General features: G+C 27.5%; 1 protein-coding gene and 1 long non-coding RNA gene across 3 annotated transcripts; one reads left to right on the top strand and one right to left on the bottom strand.

The window, feature by feature from the left end:
- Positions 1-1,841: 1,841 nt before the first annotated feature.
- Positions 1,842-23,337, top strand: LOC103852808. Its single transcript, XR_001957698.2, has 3 exons — positions 1,842-2,520; positions 19,465-19,504; positions 19,619-23,337. It is a non-coding gene; the product is annotated as an uncharacterized LOC103852808 (long non-coding RNA).
- LOC103852811 (disease resistance protein TAO1) lies at positions 3,147-17,269 on the bottom strand. Of its 2 annotated transcripts, XM_018656981.2 has the most exons (3): positions 16,637-17,269; positions 13,594-14,306; positions 3,147-4,372 (listed from the first exon to the last, which is right to left on the bottom strand). In XM_018656981.2, exons 1-3 carry the CDS (start codon positions 17,116-17,118, stop codon positions 3,939-3,941), a joined length of 1,629 nt encoding a protein of 542 aa, XP_018512497.1. In that variant the 5' UTR covers positions 17,119-17,269; the 3' UTR covers positions 3,147-3,938. The 2 variants fall into 2 exon arrangements, with proteins under 2 accessions (XP_018512497.1, XP_018512498.1); XM_018656982.2 differs by lacking the exon at positions 3,147-4,372 and having other exon boundaries at positions 12,960-14,306; positions 16,637-17,265.
- Positions 23,338-26,089: the final 2,752 nt, after the last annotated feature.

The raw sequence follows: 26,089 nt of genomic DNA, 5'->3' as shown, positions 1-26,089 counted from the left end.
CTATAATATTAAAGCAGGATCTTATTTTAAAAATTTTGGATTCTACCCCTAGACTTTCATCATATTTATAAGATAATATCACTCTTTATTTTTAGAATCTTAACTAACTAACCAATTAAATATTTCCTATATTTATGGTAACTGATAATGTTTCCTATTTTTGTGATTAATAATAAATTTTCTTTTATGAAAATTATACTTTCTAATTAATTTTAATATCATATTTTCGTGTATAATATTATTTAGCGATAACCAATTATAAATTATTATTTACTATGTCATTTTGTCCACAATAATGATATGTCAATTCAATTTGTTTTATAAACTAATTTTAGATATAAAATAAGTAAAAATGTAAATTTATCATAGATTATTAATAACAAAAAGAAACTAATATTGTTATATGAATAAATTTTGTTTTTTCTATTACCATTGTTTCATTTTTTTCAAATGACAAGAAAAATTTCATCAAAGAAATTACAAAAAATCAATTTTCTTTAATATTAAAAATATGAGTTATTTAACTAATTTTAAAAAATATATATTATCAGTTTTTATGGGGGTTTTTAGCGGATCAACAGATATCATATTACATATTAATAGCAGGTTTTAAGATACTTTCTGGGTTGGTTCAACTTTCATTAAATCTTAACTGGATTATACAAAAGTTGTCGGATGTACCAGTTCAATTATGGGTCTTGTTCGAATATGAAAACACTACGCAAAAATCAAACATTATAATAGAATATTTTTAAATATTAATAGAACAACTTTAAAATTTTTATGTTTAAATAATTAATTCAAATAAATTTTATCAAAATGGTAAAAATATATCCGCACTTTTAAAACGCGGGTCAAATTCTAGTTGGTGTGTTTTTTTTTTTTTTTTTTTGTCACAAATTCTAGTTGGTGTGTTGAAAAAGAAGTTTTATGTCTGAAAACAACTATGAAGTTTGAGAAATTTTATATTAATAATGATAGTTTTATGTTATCTTATGTCTATTATCATGGTAGTTTCGGAAATTTGGATGTACAACTAATCATAATTTGTATCAATTAAATGGAGTGTAAAGTTTTTCCAAGTTTACACAAACTCTAAAACAAAGTAATACCAAGTTTTACAAACAAATCTAGACAAATTTGATAACTTTTTTTACCGAGTTACATAAACACAAAAACAAGATAATCTCAAATTCTAAGAAGTCTGAAAAACTAAAATGAAAAAAAGTTCACAATATTATACCGAATTACATAAACATAAATAACAAAGTTGAACTGAATTACCAAAAATTACACAAACTGGTTTTACTAATCCCAAAAATCTTTTTCCATTATCACTTCCACTGTCATTATCCCATACACTCTTACCAACATTCTTTTTTTGTTTTCCCTTTTTTTTCAAAACCACCATACATTTCACTTCGTTCCATGCCTAGATCATCAGAGTTTGCATGGCGTCACTTTCGTTTTCTTAAAGATGCACTTCATACGAAAACCTAACTAAGTATATGAAATTAAGCCATCATCATAAAATTGCACAAAATATTAGTCTTTCCGTTCCATTAAGATAGATTTTCTAAAAAAAAAGTTTGTTTCACAAAGATGTATTTTTGTGTTTTTTATGAAAAAATTGTAAATTTAAAAAAAAATTAATTGACTTTATTGAATTACTATTGGTTAAAAGTTATTGAAAATTGAAAATTGCAAAAAACAATACAGTAGTTTAATGTGTTTTCTTAATATGTGTGAAAATACTAAAAAATCTATCTTTGTAAAACAGAGGGAGTACTAAGTTATAGTTTTATTAAATTGTATGAAATTTTATAGTTATACCAAATTTGACAAAGTTGTACAATTTTGCGTTATTTTTTTCTCCTCTTTCTATATGTAATTTATGATTTGCTATTTTGTTATTTTCTGGAGAAAGAATTAATTCGTCTCCTATTGGAAATTTATCCTATTCTCCAGTAATGAAAAGATGAAAGGTTTTGACAAAAAAAAAAAAAAAAAGGAAATCAATAGATTTAAAATATTGATTTGTTTTGTTTCAATAAAAAAAATAAAGAAACAGGAAAAATGAGCAAAATCTAAAGCTAAATACTTTGTTGATTTTTAAATTTTATGACTGAATCTTGGTTTAACGTGTGGGTATGGTTTTAGGTTTGGATAGCCCGGGTTGTAAACTTGAAATTAACTATGTTTTGTTTTAAATAAATGTCAAACTAAAAACATCCAAGTGGAGGTTAAAAGAGCATCTAATACGTATTTGATACAAAACAGGCTATGCGCTAAGTGGAGACAAAGAAACCCTCCAACTATTCACAGTCTCTCTGGTCTTCTCTCTCATCGGGCCTCTAAAAGTCGTCGGCGAGTTATCCGATATCAAATCCTGGGGATCCACATCGTACAAGAGTACTGAAGGATGCGTAGTTCTCCGATATCACAACGACGACGGCAATCTTCGATCATCGGATAGCATGCGAGACCTCAGGAGAAATCCTTCCTGTCTCCCGTCTCTCTGTAAGTTTCGAATCATCTTTTTCAAAACACATCATACTTTGATTCCATGCTTTAGATATAGATAATCTACGCAATTAGGTGGAGTCAACCCGAATACATCATTAACCTTTCAAAAAGTCAACGAACTTTATTTAAAAAAAAAACTATGGAGAACGTGCAAGTGCGATGGCTTGGACAATTGATGTTTGATATGATTTGTGAATCTCTGATTGACCTGTAAACCTTCTTTCTTCATCCTCCCTTCTTGGCCACATAGTGCCTCCATGATGGCATTTCGAACCAGTTGTTAATTATGTGCAGCCTGTAGCTTTTAGCAATATTGTAGGAATGAACATTCACATTCACATTCACATTGTAAATAACATTGGTAGTTGTATAGAGGGATTTTCTCTCTTTTTTTTCTTTGTCACAAATCGTTCACTCTCTAGCTAACAGTAACACAGGGAAAATATCCAAACTTATGGTAACACAATGCTTGTGAAATAGAACATGGATAGATAAAAAAAAAAAAACATCTTCTTGCCAGTAGCTGTTTGAGAAGTTAATATGTTTGTAATTGTGTCGAGAAAATTCCTTGAACCAGATTATCTCATTTTTACCAACTAATCTTAGTATTCTTGTTGTTGTTTGATTTAATTAAAGTCACGATATATATGTTTACCCTGTTTCTTTTTACCGGTATAGCTTGGGAAAGGATTACACTTTCAACGATTCACTATTATTAAATGTATGCAAGATTTTTCTTACACAACAACCTTAATGTTTCTCGATTCACCTAGAGAGAACACAGCAATAAGTTAACCATTTAAGCTTATTGAAACTGTGAATGTGTAAAAGATAAAACACACATAACGAAGAATCATCTCAGACTCCTGATCGAATCTTCTTTTTCTTCTCTTCAACCTTCTACAGATTCTCTTTCTAACTCCTCTTTCTCTCTTGCCTCTATCTAATCTCTGATTTCTATGTTAATCTTTCAAGAATTAGGTTATGAAGCTTATATAGTGTATCTTAAACCCTTGAGCTTAATAATACCAATCACATAAATTAACGTATTGGCCTAAAAACCCAAACTAGGTAAATGATACCGGGCTTTACATAAACCGGAACGATGACATATGCACTGGATCGATGGGTAACCAATGGGTATTAAGTTGACTACCATTCTCCCATGATTTTCTTTATTCCAAATTCTTGAAAAAAACATGGAGCTGTTTAGCAGTGTACATAAAACGGTAATGAATTACTTATTTGAGTTTTTACACGATATCAAACAAACAATACAATAGAAGCACGAGTTTTTACATGATATATCAAACAAACAATACGATAAAAGCACGAGTTTTTATATGATATCACAAAGGAATCTTGTCCTGGTGATGTGGTATGCCTTGCGGGATAATCTTCAATCAGTGGCTTTATCTTTCTTTCTGTTGTTCTAGTTTCGAGCCTATGCACTTATATTCCCATAACTCTTTGGGTCCGGGGGCGGATCCTATGCCTTGTGCTTTAAACTTTGATAGTCCGGGGGCGGATCCTATCGGAGTTTCCTTAGGTAAGTCTGCATCTTGTCTTGCCTCCAACCTCAGGATTTCACATTCCCATTCCTCTTCGGTTCTGTCACGTAGAGAAGAGCCAAGTAATTTAAGGGCCAAAGGAAGACAGCCGGTAACTTCGACTGCACGGGCCGAGAGCTGCTCGAAATTTGCTGGAGGATACTGCTTCTGGAACGCGCATTCACTGAAGAGCTCAAGACCTTCGTCGTATTTTAGACAGTCCATTTCGTAGACATGTTCAACTCCACGTGCTAAGAGCAAACTCTTGTCTTCTGTGGTTACTATAACTCTACTTCCTGGACCAAGGCACTTCGCATCTTTCATGATCTCCCCTAACTGTTTGATAGTCTCAACGTTGTCGACTATGACTAGAGCTCTTTGGTCCCCAATCCTTGCCCTTTTAGCCTCAGAACCCAAGTCAGAACTAGTCTGTGACGCTTTTCGTTTCTTACCTCTTGGAGAGAGAATCTCTTTCGGTGAGCCTGATGAGGAAGCACGGCCGACATGGCCTTGATCATAAAAATTCATCGAAGTGGCAAGCAAACAATGGTTTTGAAATGCTGGGGTTGATTGCTTGCAACGATTGCTCGCAATACTTATTTGGCCAATACTTTGATTGCCTGAAAGGTGTTCATGAATATTGGTCGAGGTCTCAAGAAAGTAATGTTCCTGAAAATCTGGAGATAATTCTTGGTAAATAAATTTCGCAATAGTAGTTTTGCCAATTCCTTTGACGCCTGAAATGCCAATCACTCTAACTTCGTTAGTAGATTTTAACGCCAAGACTCCCTTCATCAGCTCCAAGTGGCGATCCATGGCAACCAGGTTACTAGATATCTCAGATTTGGTAGCCATAAATTGGTCGGAAGCAGAGTGTAGTCGAGTTTTCTTTATAGCTGACTTGTCTCCGCATGCTTTACCCGGAAGCAACTCCTTGTGGAGACGAGATTCTGACAACAAACCAGAGACGTGACGTGTAATATCGCGAACCAGCTTCGCTTCATCCTTCCTGTCAATGATTTGAGATTCATGAGACGCTATTATTTATAGATTTTTAAATCCATTAAAATACAACAACCAATTACTTAGTTCTAAATTGTAAAGGCAGAAAATAAAATGGAAAAGTTATAACTTTCTATATTTGTTTATTATCTCTACCAAATGGTTTTTAAAATTTTATTTGGAGGCGTTGAAAAGAAAGAAGAAAAAAGAAGAAGAAAGGGGTACGTACGAAGATTGAGAGGAGAAGCCAGGTCTGTCGGTTAAGCTGTTCAAAGAGTCTCTCCACCTCTTCAACGTCTTTGGACTCTCTACTTGTCCATGTCTCTCGAAATCTTCCCTGAATCCACCTCTCTGGTATTTCACATCAGACAAATCCACCTCATAGAAGACAGGCACCACTACCGTCAATTTCTGCCGAGCACGATCCATAATCTTGTCCAGTTCATCTAAACACCCGACAGAAGAAGAATAGTTCTTAGACAACACAACCAACGCCACATACGACTCTGAAATAGCACGGTGAAGGGAAGCGGAGATTTGCTTCCCTCTCTTTTTCTCGTCCTCCACCTCCTCCTCCTCGTCCTTAAAACTTCTTATGCCTTTTTGATTTAACTCACGAATCAGATGGCTGATAAAACTTTTACGCACGTCTTCCCCTCTGAAATTCAAAAACACCGAATACATTATCAATACCCTGGCCAATAATCGTGATTATTGCGCAGAAAAAAAGTTTTGCTCCTGAGAATGACTTCTTTCTTCTAACAATGTCATGTACGCCAAGTCTTATAAACAGCAAACCCATATTGACACGACAAAAAATACGACAAAAAGATAGGACTAATCAGACCCTAACGAAAGGTCCAAAGAGAAGCGTGTAGAAAAATCAAACAAATGAAAAATACAAAATGATATATTTTTTATATCTAAAAACAAAATTAATATATACATATATTTGTATGTTAGAATTAATTAAAAGAGAAATATTTTATATCACTAAATTTTTTACACAAAAAAATTCTAATAATGACTAAAAATATTTCACAAAAGAAGTAAAAAACATTTATACTCTTATGGTTAGTAATTTAAACTTCGAGTTTAGATTTCGAGGGTGAAGTTCAGAAAGAGGTGGAGTTTCGAATTTAAAATTAAGTTTTAAAATAATAATTTAACAATGTTTTAGAAAGAAATTTTGGTATTCAAAATAATTTTTTAAAAAATTGTAAAGTTGAAAAAAAAATTCTATAAAAGTTTGGAATATAGAATAAAGTTTTTTGCAAATAAAAAAAATATTTATTATTTATATTTATACATCTATAGAGTAATGTTATAATTGTCATTCATCTTTTTAATGAAACTTTTTTGGTCATTTTTCTTCTTGTATATTCTTTTGGTCAAAAAGCATTTTATGATCTTTTTTGAAGAATTTATCTTTAAATAAAAGATAAATATATTGTTTAAATATTTAGTGTGATAAATAATGTTAAAATAATTTTGATATTATATTATTTACAGAACACCAAATTTGGTAAAATTATGTCATTTTAGAATTCTATTAGAGAACCAAATTTTATGTTTTGAAGTCCTGATGAATTTGGAGTAAGCGCATTTTAAACTTTAAGAACGAAAAATAAGATTGAGAGGTTGATTGTTTGTAGTTTTTGTTTTAGTTTTTGGTTTTTGTTTTTGTAAAAACTATTTTTTATCTAATCAAGTTTTTAGCTTTTAGTGTTTGTTTTGGTAAAAACCATTTCACTTGGCAATCAAGTTTTTTAACAAATAAATTCCCTAAAATTTAGGGAAACTAGTTTTTCAAAATTTCAACCAATTTGTGAAGAAAAGCCAAAAACCAACTTTTGTGGGTTTTCAATATAAAAACGATTTTGTTTATTTTGTATAAAATACTATATTTTAATTAATTAATAATTAAGTAAATAATGTTTTCATAAAGATAAAATTCCCATACAATTCTTTTTATCATTTAACATTAATGTAAAATAATTTATGTGTTTCATATATGTAAATAAATATAGATAATTTTAGTATTAGTTGTAACCAATTACTTATTAATATCTATAAATAAATTATTGAAGAATTTTATTATACATACTAAACAACAACTAAAAATTATAAATTTAAAATATTTTATTAATACAATACATTATATTAATTTGAAAAAATAGCCATTTAAGTTCTAAAAAACGAAAAATATTTTATGTATAAAATTTATAAATAGTTTCAAAATTTTAAAATATTTTAATTTTAATAATTTATAGATATTTTTTAATTATATTTAAGTATAATACTTAAAAATAAAATAATCTAAAACATGGTAATGTTTTTATTTGGAATAACAGCCACTATATTTTGATAAGTTTTAATGGTAATTTTTAAAAAAAATATTATTATAAAACAATGTATTGCTTATTTTATAAAAATAAACTAAGAATACAGCAAAACCAAAATCTAAAAACCAAAAACTAAAATCAAAAGTTGAAAATCAAAAACCAAAATCAAAAAGTTAAAAACCAAAAATTAAAATCTAAAACCAAAATCTAAAAACCAAAAACTAAAACCAGAAACTAATGGAAACAATCATCACCTGAAGTATCTTCATCTCTGTTCTATTTCCATTCCAAAATAGAAACTAGAGCAAATCTCTAAACCCTGCACTACATAGTGTAGAGATGTGCATTTGGGTTTGCGGCTCGGGTCGGTTCAGGTTAGTTTAGGTTATTCGGATTTTGGGTTATTCGAGTTGTGGTATTTAGGAATTGGAAAAATTTTAGATCGGAAAAGTTCGAGTAATGTTGAGTTCGTGTATGCTTTATGTTTCTTTATAAAACATAAGGATCTAAATTAAAAATAGTTTGGGTTTGGTTCGGGTAAGCAAAAAAAACTGACAAATTAAATCTTGAAACTATTAGAGATAAATCCTAGCTAATTCTCAAGTTAAATCCGAAGAAATCAGAAAGTATTAGAGATAAATTGTTTTATAATTTTTTTATTTATAAATATATTTCTAGATATATGATTATTTTAAAATAAAAATTAATTAATATTTTTTAAATAAATCAATTATATTACAAATATTTGGGTATCTGTTTTGTTTTCAGTTTGTATTTTTTTTGGGCTAGAGAAATATGAATTGCTTGAGTTCTTTAAATTGCGATCTAGTTTTGGTTTTTATGTTTTTGGTTCCGTTTTGGATTTCAGATAATATGGCCATGACTAACATAGTGAAGTAAAAAATGATATCATTTAAAAAAATAAAATAATGCATTTAGTTTTTACTAATTACTCTGTTATCATTCAGAAACGGAATAGGATCAGATAAAACTCTACTACTATATCAAATTGTTCTATATTTTACTAGAAACAAAATAATATATCAGAGATGTTCTAATGGTTCAAAATGTAGTTTTTTCAAATTAAATTCCTATTATTTTATTATTTATCTGACAAAAATATATGAAAACCAAGTTATTTTTATCATACAATAATATCGATTCTACTGTTGTTAGGGTTTTGATTTGTTCGCGAATTTGTGATATTCTCTTAAACATTCCAAACTTATGGTAGCACAATGCCGGTGAAATGAGACATGCAGGGATAAAAAACCGCTTCTGCTCTGCTCCTCATTGTTTCTAGAATTGATCATTTTTATTCAGTTTCAATCTCTTTGCAGTTAACTAAATTTTTATTATACGATTGTTGAGATTGTTATAGTGAAACTACTGTATGTTCTGTTATTATTTAGGTAAATCTTTATTTTAGGTCATTTAGTTTCATTAATTTTTGTGTTTCTTCTTATCAGGTTATTTTATATTGGATTTTTTGTACGTATAAATAATACAACTATATACTTTTTATTTACGTATCAGTATCAGATTTTTGTTCATGAATTTTTTTCAAGTTCATGACATACATTTTTAGTAAAAGTTCTACAATTATTTGGATACAGTAACATTAGCTCTTTTGTTTATATAATACATAAAAAAGTTCATTTTTGTTTATATGATTAGTGTTTTATTTAGATTTTATTATACATATACTTTTGATTTTTTTTAGTTATCTATTAATTTTAGTTGTAATTTTCCATCTATATCTTGTTAGTTTCAGTTAACTTGGGTGTGGTGTTTAAAAAGAGAAAACCCTTTAAAGTTTTTTTTTTAATCTTGTTTTGATATATCGTAAATGAATTATCTTTTTCTTTATTCTTATGTGTTTTTCCTACAAATCCTTAAATTATATTTTGTTATAGGAAAAATTTCATAAAAATACGTCAACCCTTTCAATACGTAATCTAATTACTTTTTTCATTTTAATACAAAATCTGTTAAAATTATGTTCATTTTAGTACTCAAATTAAGCTCATTTTAATCAAAAATATTAATAAGTTTCAAATAAAACTTAAAAATATCTAAAATTCCAAAAAAATCTTAAAATTTTAAAATTTCAGTTTTAACTTTGGAAAAAATTCTAAAATTTACAAAAACTTAATTATGAATAAAATAAATAAATTAGTTCAAATTTAGAAAAAAATAAATTTTGAAATTAAATATAAAACTAATATTGTAATTTTTTTGAATATTATCCAAAAAAAAATCTTCCCAAAAGTGATTATTTTTAGGATTAAAAAAAATAATTTAAAATGAAAATAGTTTTAAAGTTAGTGTATTAAAATGAGCAAAGTAATTAGTTTGGTATTAAGTAGGGTAACAAAAAAAAATTGGGTATTAAAAACCTTAACAAAATTTAGGTAGTCTATTTTTATGAAATTTCCCCTTTGTTATATTATGTACTTTGGGTTATATCACATTTTTACTAATTTTTTTAATATTTATACTTTTTTATAAACTATTTTTTTAATCAACTGTTTTCTAAACTATTTTCAGAATTTTTTTTTTTTTACTATGTATTAACCTTTGATTGTGGTTTTCACCTTATAAATTTTTACCTCTTCTTGAGATACATATATTATTGAATTATATTTTATTCTTTAATTAAATTATTATTTATTAAATAAAAACTTTCATCAAACTTAGAAATAATTGTGATAAAGTTTTCTTGTATAACAATAATTTACTAGGTAAGGGTGCGGACTAATGTATATTTCCAACGAAATTTGTTTTAATACATGTTTTGGATTTAAACGAAGTTATTAAATTTGATGCAAATATTAAATTAATTTTTTGTGTTTTATTTTTTTTTATTTTAAACCAAATCCCTATTGTTTGTTGTGTGGATTTTTTTTCTTACGTTTGATACCATATTATTCTATTTGAAAATAAAATTATTCTTTTGACTCAATTCAATTTTAACAGAGTTTCTTTCAATATTGAAGAGTGGTGATATCTATACAATTTACATTGGTTTGGTTCAAGTTGGTAGTATTAAGAGCATCTTCAACCCATTGCTATTTTTACCTCTATAATAGCATTTAGAGGTGAAATTGCTCCAACCCACCTCTAATTCTTCCTCTATAATAGAGATCTCTATTTTTTCCTCTATTTATAGAGGAAGAAATAGCATTCCTCTATTTTTTACTCTATATTTTAGAGATTGCTATTTTAGAGGAATACATTGGAGCATATCTCACCTCTATTATAGAGTTCTCCTATTTTAGAGGTGAAAATAGCAAAATACATTGGAGATGGTCTAAGAGTTACTTTGTTTAGATAGTATTCTAAAGAACATGTATATGCTACATCTTTCAATAAATTGCATGTTTTATTTTTTGGTAGTTCAAACGGAATTCTACTCATCTCAAGTTGCCAAGAATACGAAAGAAAGAGTTTTTAGTGGTACATATTCTCGGCAACATAGAAGTATGAAATAGTTAGGATAAATTTTAATGATATATATCAGTGGTGATTTTCAGTACAAATCCACGATGGTGATGACATAGAAAACTGTTCTTATATCTCTAAGAGCATGATTAACGTTAAAGGGTTTTTATTTTACTTTTTTTTGTCTGATTAAAAAAAAAATTAAAAACGAACCAATTGTAAGCGCCATGTATCAATAAAGCCCGCAAATAGTATAAGAACCTAAGTAAAATCGCCTCTTAGAGAAGAGGAAGAGCTGGTTTTTATCAAAATCGTGGATCCACCTCTTAGGAGCCCACTTAAAAAGCATGGTTAGTGGTGGTGGCAGTTATGTAAAGACTTTTCAAAGCTTAAGAGTACACATGTTATCCTTGTCTAATCATTTAAGTATTTTAATTATCATTGTAGATGCATTTTTTTTGTTACTACTAACATATGATTACAATAATGCTACATATAAATTAATAATGTTTTAACTAAAAGTATAGGTATATCTATATTATAAAAAAAATTTATGACTAATCAAAATTAATTGCAAACATGATAAATAAGAAAAATTAGTCAAAATTAATTGCAAACATGATAAATAAGAAAAATTACCAATATAGAGAAATTGACAAATCATAATTTTATTAAAAACATGACAAGTAATCAAAATTGCCAAAAAATATAAAAAAGTTGACAAATAAGCAAAATCAATTCTCAAATAATAATATATATATAAATTCTTCAAAAACTGAGTTTTTATAATCTATTACTAGAGATTGATCCGCATGCCCGTGATGGTGTTGATTTTTATTCTTTTTATAAATTAATATTTTGTGTTTTTCATGATTGGTATTAGATATTTTTATGTGTCATATATAATTAATTGTATAAGTATTTGAATATTTTAGATTTCTATACATTAGAATCGAACCCGAATCAAATAGGGTGATATTGTTACTTTTGGTTATGTGGTTATTTTTAGGTTAAGTTTAGTCTGAATTTAAAGTACCCGGACTGAATCGGTTAATATTGTTACTTTTGATATAAATATCTGAACCGGCCTCAAATACATTAGTTTTTGGAAAGACCCGATTCGAAAACCACATGAAAATTTATATTACCCGAATGAAGCATAGTTTCAAAACTCAAAAAATCTGATACACAAAAGAAATAACTCGTAGTTGACATGTATATGAATGTCTATGGCTAACTGATTATGTAAACAAATAAAAAAATTGTTAACCATTTTGAATTCTTGTCAAAAATAGAATAATTTCATTCAAATATGTCAAATTATTATAGTTAATATGGAAATAAATGCTGTCAAAATATTATAGTAATTATAAGTTAAAAAGGTGAGAAAATGAATATAAAAGATAAAAAAAATTAAAACAAATAAGTTTTTTCCTGTACTTCTGATGTCAATTTATTTAGTAAATATAATAAATGAAATGGTTATATTTGATTAAAAATAGAATAAAAATCTAAATAGACAAATATTATTTTGTACTGCTATTCATATTTTCAAACAATTTTCATTTATATTGTTATCTATGTTTCCAAACACTACCCATTTGTACTTCAGTTTTAATAATATAGATGTACAAATAATACCTATTATGTATTAATTTTAGTTATGTTTATCATATATTTTCCTTGTTTGTTTTGTTAATCTTGAATTTTATGACAATAATAGAAGAACACTTATGCAGTTTTTACATTTTTTATTTTTGTTGTCGTTGGTTTGATGACAAATAAAAAAATATCATTAAAGAATATCACTCCTTCTTGTTCATTTTTTATTTTTGAAATTGTTGTGTATTATTCATTAAATTATGTTTTTGATAGATTGATGTCAATTTTTTTGATAAAAAAATCTTTAATTATTTTTTATTGTTCTTAAATATTTATTAAGAAATTGGTATTAAAAATAATAGTATAGAATGTGAAGTAATAATAAATATTCAAAAGTTATGATGAGTTGCCAATTAGAGAATGTTTGTAAGAGTTTAAAGAAATAACAAATTTATTTATATAAATAGATGCTTGAAGAAGCATGTAGCTGTTTAATTAACAGTGTACATAAAACGGTAACGAATAACTTATTTGAGTTTTACATGATAACATACAAACAATACAATAGAAGCACGAGTTTTTACATGATATATCAAACAAACAATACGATAAAAGCACGAGTTTTTACATGATATCAAACAAATAATATAATACATGATATCACAAAGGAAACTAGTCCTGGTGATGTGGTATGCCTTGTGGAAAAATCTTCAATCAGTGGCTTCTGTTTTTGTTGTTTCGAGCCTCAGCATTCACATTCGCAATCTTCTTTTGTTCTGCCATGTGGTATGCCTTCATGGCTTGTGCTTTAAGCTTTGATAGTTCAACAGTGGCTTCATCTTGTCTTGCCTCCAACCTCCTTAATTCACATTCCCATTCCTCTTCGGTTCTGTCACGTAGGAAAGAACCAAGTAATTTAAGACCCAAAGGAAGACAGCCGGTAACTTCGACTGCACGGGCCGAGAGCTGCTCGAAATTTGCTGGAGGATACTGCTTCTGGAACGCGCATTCACTGAAGAGCTCAAGACCTTCGTCGTATTTTAGACAGTCCATTTCGTAGACATGTTCAACTCCACGTGCTAAGAGCAAACTCTTGTCTTCTGTGGTTACTATAACTCTACTTCCTGGGCAGAAACGATTCACACCCTTCATGACCATCTCTAAGTCCTCGATCCCTATGTTATCAACTATTATAAGAACTCGCTTCTTGCAAATCCTTCTCCTTTTGTTATCTTCATCGCCGAGTGTCTGTCTTGCTTTTCTCTTACGACTTTTTGGGGAAAGAAGCTTTTCGTGTGAGCCAAACAAGGCAGAAAGGTCGTGGCCTTGATCAAGGAAGTTCCTCGAGATTTCAAGAGAATAATGATTCTGATAACAAGCTGTGGATAAGTTCTGGTTGATATTCTTTGTTGCACTTGATGTGATAACTCGTTGAGCTTGTGAACTGTCATCAAGAATGTTTCTTGAGGCTTCGAAGAAACACGATTCTTCGAAACGGGAGGATAGTTTATTGAAAAGATGCCTTGCAATAGTCGTTTTGCCAATTCCTGCCACACCTGTAACAGCAATCACATAAACTTCGCTAGTACATTCTAACTTCAATATTTCATATATTGAGTCTGTTTGACGATCCATTGCGATGGGGCTGTAGGATTTCCCAGATATGGTAGCCATAATCTTGTTGGAATCAGAGACTCGTCGACTCCAAGAAGTCATCCTAGTATTAGGTTTGTCTTCACATGTCTTTCCTGGGAGCAAATTTTTAGGTAAACGAGATGTAGACAACAAACCAGAAACGTGACGTGTAATATCGCGAACCAGCTTCGCTTCATCCTTCCTGTCAATGATTTGAGATTCATGAGACGCTATTATTTATGCTTAAATATATAGCATGTTTATTTTTTTCTTATCATCTCGTTGTTGTTATTCATACCAAACCAAAGGGTCAAACAAGAGAAAAAAATACCATCATTTTACATGTCTTACTTCCAAATTTTCTTCTACCTGCCGTCAGGGCCGGCTCAACACTGCTAGGGGCCCTAGGGCAAAAAAAAAAAAATTTTACTCTCTAAAATTTATATAGAGATAATGTTTAAAATATTTTTAAAATTTAATCAATAATATTTTGTATATTTTGTAATGAAAATAAAACTATATACATATCAAATAATTTTGGGCCCTTTTCAATTTTATTTATTGTATTATAATTTTTTTTATATATAAAAGTATAAATTTATAAAAAATTGGGCCCCTTATTTATCATTACACGGGGGGACACGGACTCGGACCCGGGACGGTCGCACCGCTTGTCCCCCCTTGTAAGCCGGCCCTGCCTGCCGTTACCTATCATTTTGTACTAAAAACACTAAATAATGTATTCGATATAGAAATTGGAATGATTTGTATCAAAACGAATTCAAATATAAATTTTTAAATCTGGAGAAAAAACATTACTATAACTGCAACTGGAATGCTAAATTTTGGAATGGAATTGTTTGGAATGCATCATTCCATAGAATTCCAAAAAAATATTTACCAGTTACATGGAAAACCTTTTAAAATCAATTTCACATATTCCAAAAATGAAATAAAATTTAAAAACAAATCCTTTGTAAAATCTTTTCCATTTGTTCCATATCAAAAATGATCGTGAATGTGTGGGATGATTGGAATTCCAATTCCAAAACAAATTTCAGTTTTTATTCTATTTTGTTTATCATTCCAATTTTTTCCATTCTACATATAATTATTCATTTTATTCCATGTATTCCTATTAGGAATAACCAGTTAAGTCTATAACCATTTACAAATGATTTTTTGACTAAATAAAACTGAATGTTAATTAAGAAAATGGAACATGTTATCATTTGATAAAAGAACAACTGGATATACATTTTTTGGAATAAAATTATATGGAATGAGCCATTCACGAAGATTCCACAGAAATGTTACCATTTGAGTTGAATGAAAAACAAATCTTTATTCCATCAATTCCAATGGAATACATGGAAAGGAATGAAATGAAGTTAAAAATCATTCATAAACAAAAAGTCTCGTGAATGGATGAAATAGGAAGAATGAAAAAAAATAAAATAACAGTTTTATATTATTTAGAAAGTTTTTTTTTTTACTGGAAATTTTATTAATGGAACTCGACCCAACAGGGCAAAACCCATAACAAAACAAGATAAAGAAGGCAAAAAAAGCCCAACAAACATTACAACGAAAGCTCAAAAGACAGGCCCGAAAAGATTAACAACTTGTGGATTTCAGCCCACAAGAAATAAACCGTTGAGGAAGCAAGCCATAGCACGTCATCTTCCACATGTACGATCGCCCGGCGATCAATGAACACGGATCAAGACGAAGAGCCGCTTCCTTCCACCGGAACCAGAAAAGAACACAACGGAGCTCCGCCGACGGCGAAGACGAACCACGGAAGAACCAATCTTCACAAGGGCTCGAACCGAAGAGCCAAAACTGGTGGATTTACGAATCGGGAAAAGATCATCAACGCCTACGATCGATCCCACCTCTTCGACTATCTTGCATGTATAGATCCAGGATCTTTGAAGATAAAGATAAGCTTGAAGATGCAAAAACCAAAACGATTGGGATGGAGAATCGTCGGAGAATCAGAAAGAGAGGCAGTCGGATAAGGAAGAACTGATTCGAAGATCAAGCAGTGCTGGTGAAAGCGATTCTGAAGAATACATCGCCTCCTGGAGACAGAAGCCGGCGAAGCCAGAGCTAAGAGAACCTCGGCTTCCCGGAGACAAAAACCCGACCACGCGGAAGTCAAAATCCGACAAGAACGCCGGTAAAAAACTTCATCTCATCTCTTCTCCGTAAAAGATGGAAGAGAGAGAATAGAGAAGAGAGATAAGTTTTTTTATTTATTATTTAGAAAGTTTTATTAAGTTTAAATTAAATTTGTTTTCATCCCACTATATTCCCGTAAAAGACTACCAGTTATGTTACACAAATATTTGTAATTCCATTCATCTTATTTCTTTCACCGCTATCATTCCATTTGATTGTATTCCATTTTTCTTAATTCATCTCATTCCACTATATTCCTATAGACTTTATAATAACCACGTACGTAAACACAAACAGAAGTTCAACAAAAAAAAAACTAAATAAGTAATTTTTGTCAAGACGTACGAAGTTTGAGGAGAAAATTCCGGTTTGGTGTCGGTTAATTTTGTCAAACACGCTTTCCATCTTTTCATGGTCTGGGAACTCTCGGATTGGCCATGTCTCCGTAAATCCTCCCCGAAACTGCCTTTCTGATACCGGACATCAGATATATCCACCTCGTAGTAGACCGGAACCATCATCAAGTTTGTCTCCATAATCTCCGCCAGCTCGTTTAAAGACCAGGAAGAGGAGGCATAGTTCTTAGATAACACAACCACTGCTACTTTAGACTCCGGGATAGCATGGAGGACCTTCTTGGCTGAAAGTTGCTTCCTTTTCTCTGTCCTCTCCTCCTCTTGGTTGTCTATAAAACATGTTATGCTTTGTCGAGCAAGCGCATGCCTCAGATGGCTTAGAAATCCGCTTACAAATCCCCCACGAATTTCTTCTCTGAAACTTAGGAACACATCCACTTTTGCGTTGGATGATAACGAAGATGTATACATGATAACTGGAGAACTGTGGCTAATTATTTCTCTCTACGAAATATAGCTTAAGATTCAAAAAAAATTTTGAGGACACCATTGAGGACCATTGAAGATACCTTTGTATGGCGGTTAAAAGTTTAGTGATATCATTGATGACGTAGTGTTGTAATGGATAGCTCATTTCGTTTTTATACGTTTTTTTGTGTCAATTTTTTGTTTTTCTCCTTTTTCTCTTTTCTCTCCTTTTTGTCTTTTTATTGGTAAACTTATCGGAAAAAGCGGCGATGGAGCTAGAATTTTTCCACTGGGATCAATATTATTTTAATAGTACATACAAAATTATATAATAATTTTAATATATTATAAGTATTTTAATATTTAAAATTTTATTGTACTTAAAATATTAAAATAGTTTAAATTGCTTATGTAGTATATTTTAAAAATATATTTTCTATTAGAGAATATAATTTTAAAAATATTTCTAGTCAAATTTTATAATTATAGATTAAATAATATGAACTAATTAAATAGTGACTTTTATAGAAGTTATGGCATTATGTATATGTTGATAATTATTTAGTATATGTGGAGAATGTGTAAAACAATGTTCAAGAAATCTATATAGACTTTACGTTGACGAATCATTAATTTAATATATATATATATATATATTTATATAAAATATTTTAGTTTTGAGTTTAATTTATAAAATTATTTTGATGAATTATAAATTTAAGATATATAAAAGAAATAAAACAGATATTTTAGGGGTTTACAAATATTATTGTTAATTTAACAGTGTACATGCCTACCCCTGGAAAAAAAGGTTCATCAATGTGGCTCACTTGTTGATCGAAGAGAAAATGAGGTTGATTCAACATTATAATTCACGTCAAGTTTAATACGCGGTAATTTAGGAAAAGACTATACAAATCGCTAGGATGTCCTTGTAGTTGATATTTTAGAAAATTATATTTTTTTTGTCAGCTTTACAAAAATATAATCTCTTTTTTTTTGACACAAAAAATATATATATAATATCTATAATAATAAATTTTGATGTGTGCATCAGTGGAGCGAAAGAGGGAGGAACAGAAAAATGTCAATTCTAACTTCAATAATTTTTGTCATGTTTTCTTTTCCAAACTTTGATACCGACTGGGGTCAATTTTAACTTCAATAATTTTTGGCATGTTTTTTTCTCTTCCAAATTGGACGCCGCGCTGATCTTATTATATATGAATATACTTATCTATTTATATTATTAAAACTGAAGTATCTTTTGATATTGTTTGGAAACTTAGATCTAAATTACCTTTTTATATTGTTTGGAAATTTAGATAGTAGATTAAATGAAAGTTGTTTAGAAACAAAAATAGCAGTAAATATTTTTTTATTTACATATTTAGTCACTCTATTTCTTTCTTATTTACAGATTCTGTCGTTTGAAAACTTAGATAGCAGATTAAATGAGAATTGTTTGGAAACACGGATAGCAGATTCAATATTTCTTTTTATTTACACGTTTAGTCATTGCATTTCTTTCTTATTTACAAATCTATTGCTTCACTTAAAATTAAATATCATAAAATTAATAAGAATTCATAAAAACCTACTGTAAAAAATTAAATCATTTTTGAATAAATAAACAAAAAATCAATAGGTAATATATGAATATTATAATTAAAATCATGTAAGTATAAATAGTTTTAAGTGATATAAATTAAGATATAATAAAATTGAATAGTTTTCAATATAGATGAGTGAAAGTAGTTAATCATAATATTCTTTGGCTTAGGGTTTGACAACATATGATGTAGTATTGTATGTATTCTTAGGGTTTGATTTGGAAAACTTAAATATTATTTTATAAAATTAAAATTTTACATATATTTATTTATTTTTGTGTATAGTAAACACTTCTTAAGTTTAATTTGATTTTATGAAGTGTTAGTTAGTTAATTTAGTTTGGGGGTTATGTTTAGGGTCTAGAAGACTAACATGTAAGTCGCTGGCGATTAGAAGACTTTTCTGAAAGTCTTCTAACTCCCACTAAAATATTTTTCCCGCTAAAAATATTGAAGTCTTATGGGTGACTTACAAATAAGTCATCTTGTAGAAGACTTACTTGAAAGTCTTCTGAATCGAAAATATATAACTTATTGGAATTTTTGTCTCCATATATAAAGAAAAATTTACATATTTTTTCTCCTCCTCTCAAATGGCTGCAACAAAAATGATATGTTCTTCATTCTAAAACTCTTCAACCTCTCTCTAATCTCTTTGAACTTATAAAGACCAAACTTTATATCTATTTATTGTTTTTGTCTCATGTCTTTCTCATTAGTTTATCTTGTTTTGCAGGTATTTCATCACATAGTTATCATCTTCTACTCATTTAAAGGTAGATCTATTAATTTTAGATATGTATTTTTTGTGTTCTAGAAAGATAGATCTATCTAATCTTCTACTCATTTTCTCTGTTTTAAGCCCTTTGAACGTTTTTTTGGATATGCAGATTTTTCAGATTTGGAAAACTTCTGAGACGACTTACATATTAGTCGTCTAAAATATAATGCGCTAGAAGACTTCCAGGACGATTGACTTGGATGTCTTCTGACGGAGTCTTCTCACATGTCTCCATTTCATAATAGATCTAAGCGTTTTAGTAAGTTTTTATGTCTAATTTTTCTTCATCTGGTAACCTCATGTTGCATAAAGTTCTTACATTTTTCCAAACTAAAACTCTTCAAACCTACTCTAATCTCTTTGGCTTGAAAACACCTAACTTGATATGAATTATTCATTTTTGTTTCATATCTTTCTCATTAATCAATCTTTTTGTTGAAGGTTTTTAACCAGATGGTTCTCCTCTTCCACTTGGATATGTACTCTGTGTATTCTATAAAAGCATATATATATATAATATTTCACTCATTTTCTCTGTTTTTAAGCCATTTGACATTTTTGATATGCATGTTTTTCAGATCTGAGTTTGACATACATGTTTTTCAGATATAGAGCAGACATTGGAAGACTGATGGAAAATCTTCTCGGAAATCTTCTAAAATATAATGCGCTGACTTCCTGGAATTCTTCTAACGCATTATATTTTAGAAGACTTCCGAGAAGACTTCCCATGAGTCTTCCAAAATCTTCTAAAATATAATATGCTAGATCTCACGGAGTCTTTTTCCATATCATGTAGAGCCCAAGCTTGTCTTTATAGTGGAATGATCTATAATAGTTTTTTTGTGGTCTGTTTGTGATTTGCATGTGTATTCTTTTAGTTGTGATTTTTTTTCTAAATTTGAAGAGATATTAATAAAAAGTTTGGTAAATATGTTCATATTCAACAATATTATCTTGCCAAAATTACTTGACATAACTGAAGTTATTGATACAACTTCAATAGCAAAACACAATAACACAAGAAATTAATCAAATTTATTACAACTAAGGGAGAAGAATTCTCAAGAAAAGTTAATCAAATTCACAAAAGATAAACCATTACATAAGTTCAAGGATATAACACTTTCATTAGAAGTCTTTTGGGAAGTCTTCTCGGAAGACTTAAATTTCAAGTAGAACATTGAAATATAAGCGGAAAATTTAAGCGGAAACTTAAAATTTAAGAAGGAAATTCAAAATTTTAAGTGAAAATTGAAATTTCAAATTTCTTGAAAGTTAAAAAGTATATCTACTGATCTAAAAAGACACATTAAACCATGTTACTTGATATTCTTGAAGTTACTAAACACTTTTGAAAATTAAATAAACATATCTTAAAGTTACTTAACAAATTTACAAAAACTAACATAGAATACTTCCATGGAAACATTAATACACATGAATGTCAGTAAACTCATAATTAAAACCAATTAAGTTATGAATTTCATTCAGAAGCTCAAATATCGACTAATATACATGAATTAACAAAAAAAGTATTAAAAATTCTTTATAGTTTTAGAGAAAATGAAAAATTATTAAACACTGACGCAGACGATTTCCATGGAGGTCGTCAGGTAGACTTCTAGCAAATCGTCCATTTAGGATAGTTTTGAAATTGATTTTAACCTAGATGACTTACATGGAAGTCGTCCATTTTTGTTTGTTTAAAAAAAATGAGACGATTTCCATGTAAGTCGTCTAGGATAAACGGATTAGTTTTGCATTTGACCGGATTGTGTCAGAAATTTGATTTATCCTGGACGACTTACACATAAGTCGTCCAGTAAAAAATTAAAAAATCAATATTGTGTTATACCTAGACGACTTCCATGTAAGTCGTCTCAGGTTAGTTTTGCAATTGGGAATAAAACAAAAAAAATATTTTTTTTCTAGACGACTTACAGGGAAGTCGTCCGCCCGATGACTTACATGGAAGTTATCCAAGATAAGCAAGGTTTGACCAGAATCTCGGAATATAATCATGGACGAATTTTGTGTAAGTCGTCTAACGGACGACTTCCGTGTAAATCGTCTTAAGAAAATAAAATTTTATGTTTTATTTTTCAATTGCAAAACTAACCTGAGACGACTTACGTTGAAGTCGTTTAGATATAACAAAATATTGATTTTTTTAAAAAAAATTATTGGACGACTTATGTTTAAGTCAGTCCAAGAAAAATCAAATTTCTGACACAATCTGATCAATTGCAAAACTAACCCGTTTACCTTTGACGACTTACATGAAAGTCGTCTCGATTTTTTTTAACAAACAAAGATGGACGACTTCCATGTAAGTCGTCTATAAAAGCACATTTAAAAATCAATTGCAAAACTAACATCTGCATTGACCAGAAGACTTGCATGTAAGACGTCTATAGCCAGATGACTTACCCGGAAGTCGACTGGGCGAACAGATCTGAAAAAAAAATTGATTTCATAGTTTCAACCAGTGAAATAACTTGTTTAGCATACATAAGTCTTCTCCAAGCACACAAAATCTCAAACAAAAGTGACCCACTAAGAATCGTAAAATTCAATGGATCTATAAACCATAAAAATTTTAGAAACAAAATCTTGGGTTTTTTGGATGAATATGAAGATAAAGTAAAGAGATATTGTTTTTATTTCATAAGAGTTGAGAAAGAGGATGTGTAAATCAATTTTAGGTGCATAAAGAGTTTTAAATTAGTTGTTCATGGTGGTTGGTAAATACTTGAATATGATGAGTTTGAGAGAGAGTAAAAAAGCCATTTTCGAAAAATAATAATTTAATGGCATTTTCATTTTCATGAATAATTTAAACTTGTGTGGTGACTAGGACAAAAAAAATTTCAAAAGAAAACACAAGTTAGTTTTATGGTTAAATTTGAGTTTTGAGTCAATTTTGCAAAAACCCCAAAAACACATCTCAATTTTTTTTTACGATATTATTTTGAAAATCAATTTTTAGGTATCATTCTTATGCTAATTCAATTAATAATTGATTATAAATTTATTTTAAATGACTTAACATATTGTATAACTGCAATTATTACAACTTTTATTTTGCTTAGTTAATTTTAGGTACGTTTAAATAAAATTATTTCGTTTTATAAATTCTAATAGTGGTCAAAAATAAATTTATACTCAATGAACTAAAAATTATATATAACTACCGTTGTTAAAATTATTTCTATTTCTTTTTGATTAATTAATTTTAGTTAAACTTTTGTTAATTTAATATCTTTTTAACTTTTGAATACAATCATATAAGTTCGAAATCCGAAATTCAAACCGGGTAAAAGAGTCAAATTTGTGTCCAACCTAAACCGTAAAAGAATGTGTTCAATAGCTTTAGATCTTGAAAATCTCATCTAATCAACCATTCATATAAAACGATATGTATTTTATTAATAATATTAAAAGAAATCATACACTCTTTTTTAAGTATTATATTTAGCTTGTTTTTGTAAGTTTTATATTGAACAAGTTATGAGCCCGTTGCGTTGCAACGGGTTTTGTGTGATGTTTTAATTTAATAAAAACTTTAAAATAATAAATAATTTTATTATAGTTTTATGATTATTTTTTGCATATGTTGTTTGAGATTTATTTTATAATTAAAACCTATTTTTACACATAAGTTTAAGTTAATAGTTGTATTTTATAGTCGTACATAGATGAATTGTTTTAAATTTTGTACTTAGGATTAGATAAAATACTATATCTAAACGTTTAAACTAAACACAGCCCGGAATAAAAAAAACTGAATGAAAAGTAAAAAGAAATGAAATTTAAATACACCAATCGAGTCAATGACAACATTATACATGTTCTTATATAATAATTTAATGTTTTATTAAATAGTTCTTTAATTTTTGTTTTTTAGGATTTTCTTTTAAAAATAAAAAAATTCTATTTTATAAATCTCGTTTATATTTACAATTAAAAATAATATTAAATACTCTTTTACAATTTTGTTTAATATTTTAGAAAAAAAATTTACTATCATATAACCTATTACAATTATCTTCTCTTTAGAATTTCAAAAAAAAAATTGCTATCAAATAATTATTTTAAGTTATTAATAAATAAAATTTATATTTCGTATCAATACTAATTTTACACTTCTTTTGTTAATTAAATATTTTTTTGTATCATGTTCATCATCAAATATTATCTTAATAATATTATCAAATATATTTTTACAATTTTCTTTTGGTTAGGACTTAAAAATATGATACAATTTTTTTTCATTAGGATTTATTATATAAATAAGAAAAAAAAACTATCAAATATTCTTGTACAGTTTTTAGGATTTTAGAAAAGGAAATTAATATTACATAATATTTTACAATTATATTTTTTTCTAGGATTTAGAAAAATAAAATTTCTATCAAATAATTATTTCCAGTAAATATTAACTATTTTTAAAAGTTGCCATTTTTAAAATTCATCTTTTCCAATATCACTAATATTTTTTACAAATTTTTGTTAACTAAATATTTTTTTTAACTATCAGGTTTATCCTTAATTTTTATAAGTACAAATTACTATTAAATGAAATTATACAATTCTCTCTGGTGAGAATTTCTTTTAAAAAGAGAAAAATTCTTAATTGGTTAAGATTAGAAAATAATTTTTTTTTATAAATCTCTTTTATTTAGAATTTTAGGAAAAGACTAAATTATTTTCACATAATGACAGTTTTTATCGACACATTCACAATATTTTTTTAATTGACACATGTCACAATCATATCAAGTGAAATATTTGAATTTAATTTTGGTTTATATATTTTTAACACAAAATTATTAAAAAGTAAAGTTAGTTAATTATAAGAAAAATACGATTATTTTTATATTTTTATTTTATTTAGACTTTTAAAAAGAAAATTAATTATTTTATAATTAATTTTTCTTTTAGATTTTTATACAACTATTTTACTTTTAACAGAAAAAATTCTGTTTATTATTTATATATTTTGGATTATACATACAAACACATATTCATCATATTCACACATACTCATGTACGATAACAACATAAAATATAAAATTATGTTAGCATCATAAGATGTATTAAGGATAATAAAAAATTGAGTTGTATCAAGGAAAAGTTGTGTTTTGTAAAACAAATATGTAGTAGCTTAAACCTAAATATAGATGTGAAATATTTGTAGCTATTGTTGGTCATACTTTTTTAACATACAAAATTATCTATTAAAAAAGGAAAGTCAATTACTTATAAGACAATAATAAGAGTACTTTTAAAATTTTCTTTTAATAAGGCTTTAAAAAAAGTAATATTATTTATTCAAAAGTTATTTTTATTCATTTTTTACTAAATAATTTTTTGTACTTGTAGGATTTTACGATTAGCTTTTGTTTAACATTTTTTCTGGAAAGTTAATATTTATATTTTATAATTCTCTATCTTTAGTATCTCTTAAAACAAACTTTATGATAAATAATAACAATAGTAATAATAATAATAATAATAATAATAATAAGACTATTAAATAATATTTATAATTAATTTTTAATAAATAATATATTTTTTATTTTAGTATATATATTTTTGATTATGAGAAAGTTTAACACATATCACATTTTCAAATCTATAACTAACATTGTCACAATTATGTAAATTAGCAACTTTGAAAAATTAAGCTTTTTATAAAAATACTAACAAAAATAATAATAATAATATTAATATTAATAATAATAATAATAATAATAATAATAATAATAAGACTATTAAATACTATTTATAATTATTTTTTAAGAAAAATATCATTTTCATTATTTAAGTATATATATTTTGATTATTAGATAGTTTAACACATAATACATTTCTAAATATATAAGTAACATGCGACACAATCAAGTTAATTAGCAATTTTGAAGAACCAAGCTCAATATAATATTTTATAATTATATTTTCATTAAAACTTTAGAAAAGGAAAATTATATTAAATAAATTGTTTTCAAATATTTTTTTTAGGATTTTCGAAAAATAAATTTCTAAAATAATTACTATTGAATATTTTTAAAATATATATTTTACTATTAAATAATTTTTAAAATTAGTTTTTATCAAAATTCTTTTTATTATCTTATTATATATATTTTTAATTATTATATATTTAAACACATATCACAATATTATAAGGAAAATTGTTATCAAATAGTTTTTTGCAATTATCATTTGATTATGATTTTAAAAAAGGGAAATTATAATTAAATAATATTTTAATTATTTTTTAATAAAATTTGTTTTTGTTAATATATTTATATATATTTTTTATAATTATGAGATAGATTAACACATGTCACATTCTTAAAATATATAATTCTCATGTGTCGCGATCTTGTTAATTAAAAATTTTGAAGAAACAAACTTTCATAAAAGGAAAATTCTATTAAATAAATGGTTTTCAATTTTTTTTAGGATTTTGTAAAAAGAAAATTTCTAAAATAATTACTACTAAATATTAAAAGAATAAATTTTACTATTAAATAATTTTAAAAGTAGTTTTTATCAAAATTCGTTTTTA

This window comes from Brassica rapa, chromosome A02 (genome assembly GCF_000309985.2).
Source record: "Brassica rapa cultivar Chiifu-401-42 chromosome A02, CAAS_Brap_v3.01, whole genome shotgun sequence".
Taxonomy (NCBI): Eukaryota; Viridiplantae; Streptophyta; class Magnoliopsida; order Brassicales; family Brassicaceae; genus Brassica; species Brassica rapa.
The sequence above is the reverse complement of the archived record's forward strand: the minus strand, read 5'-3'. Positions and strand labels throughout refer to the sequence as shown.

What these genes read in the sequence shown, in the direction of transcription:
- LOC103852811 (XM_018656981.2), bottom strand. Translation starts at nt 17,118, where the DNA reads ATGTATACATCTTCGTTATCATCCAACGCAAAAGTGGATGTGTTCCTA. An exon ending in GAATTTTCTCCTCAAACTTC is followed by an intron (nt 14,307 to 16,636) that starts GTACGTCTTGAC and finishes AATCATTGACAG; the next exon opens with GAAGGATGAAGCGAAGCTGG. An exon ending in TGTGAATCGTTTCTGCCCAG is followed by an intron (nt 4,373 to 13,593) that starts GAAGTAGAGTTA and finishes GCCTTGGTCCAG; the next exon opens with GAAGTAGAGTTATAGTAACC.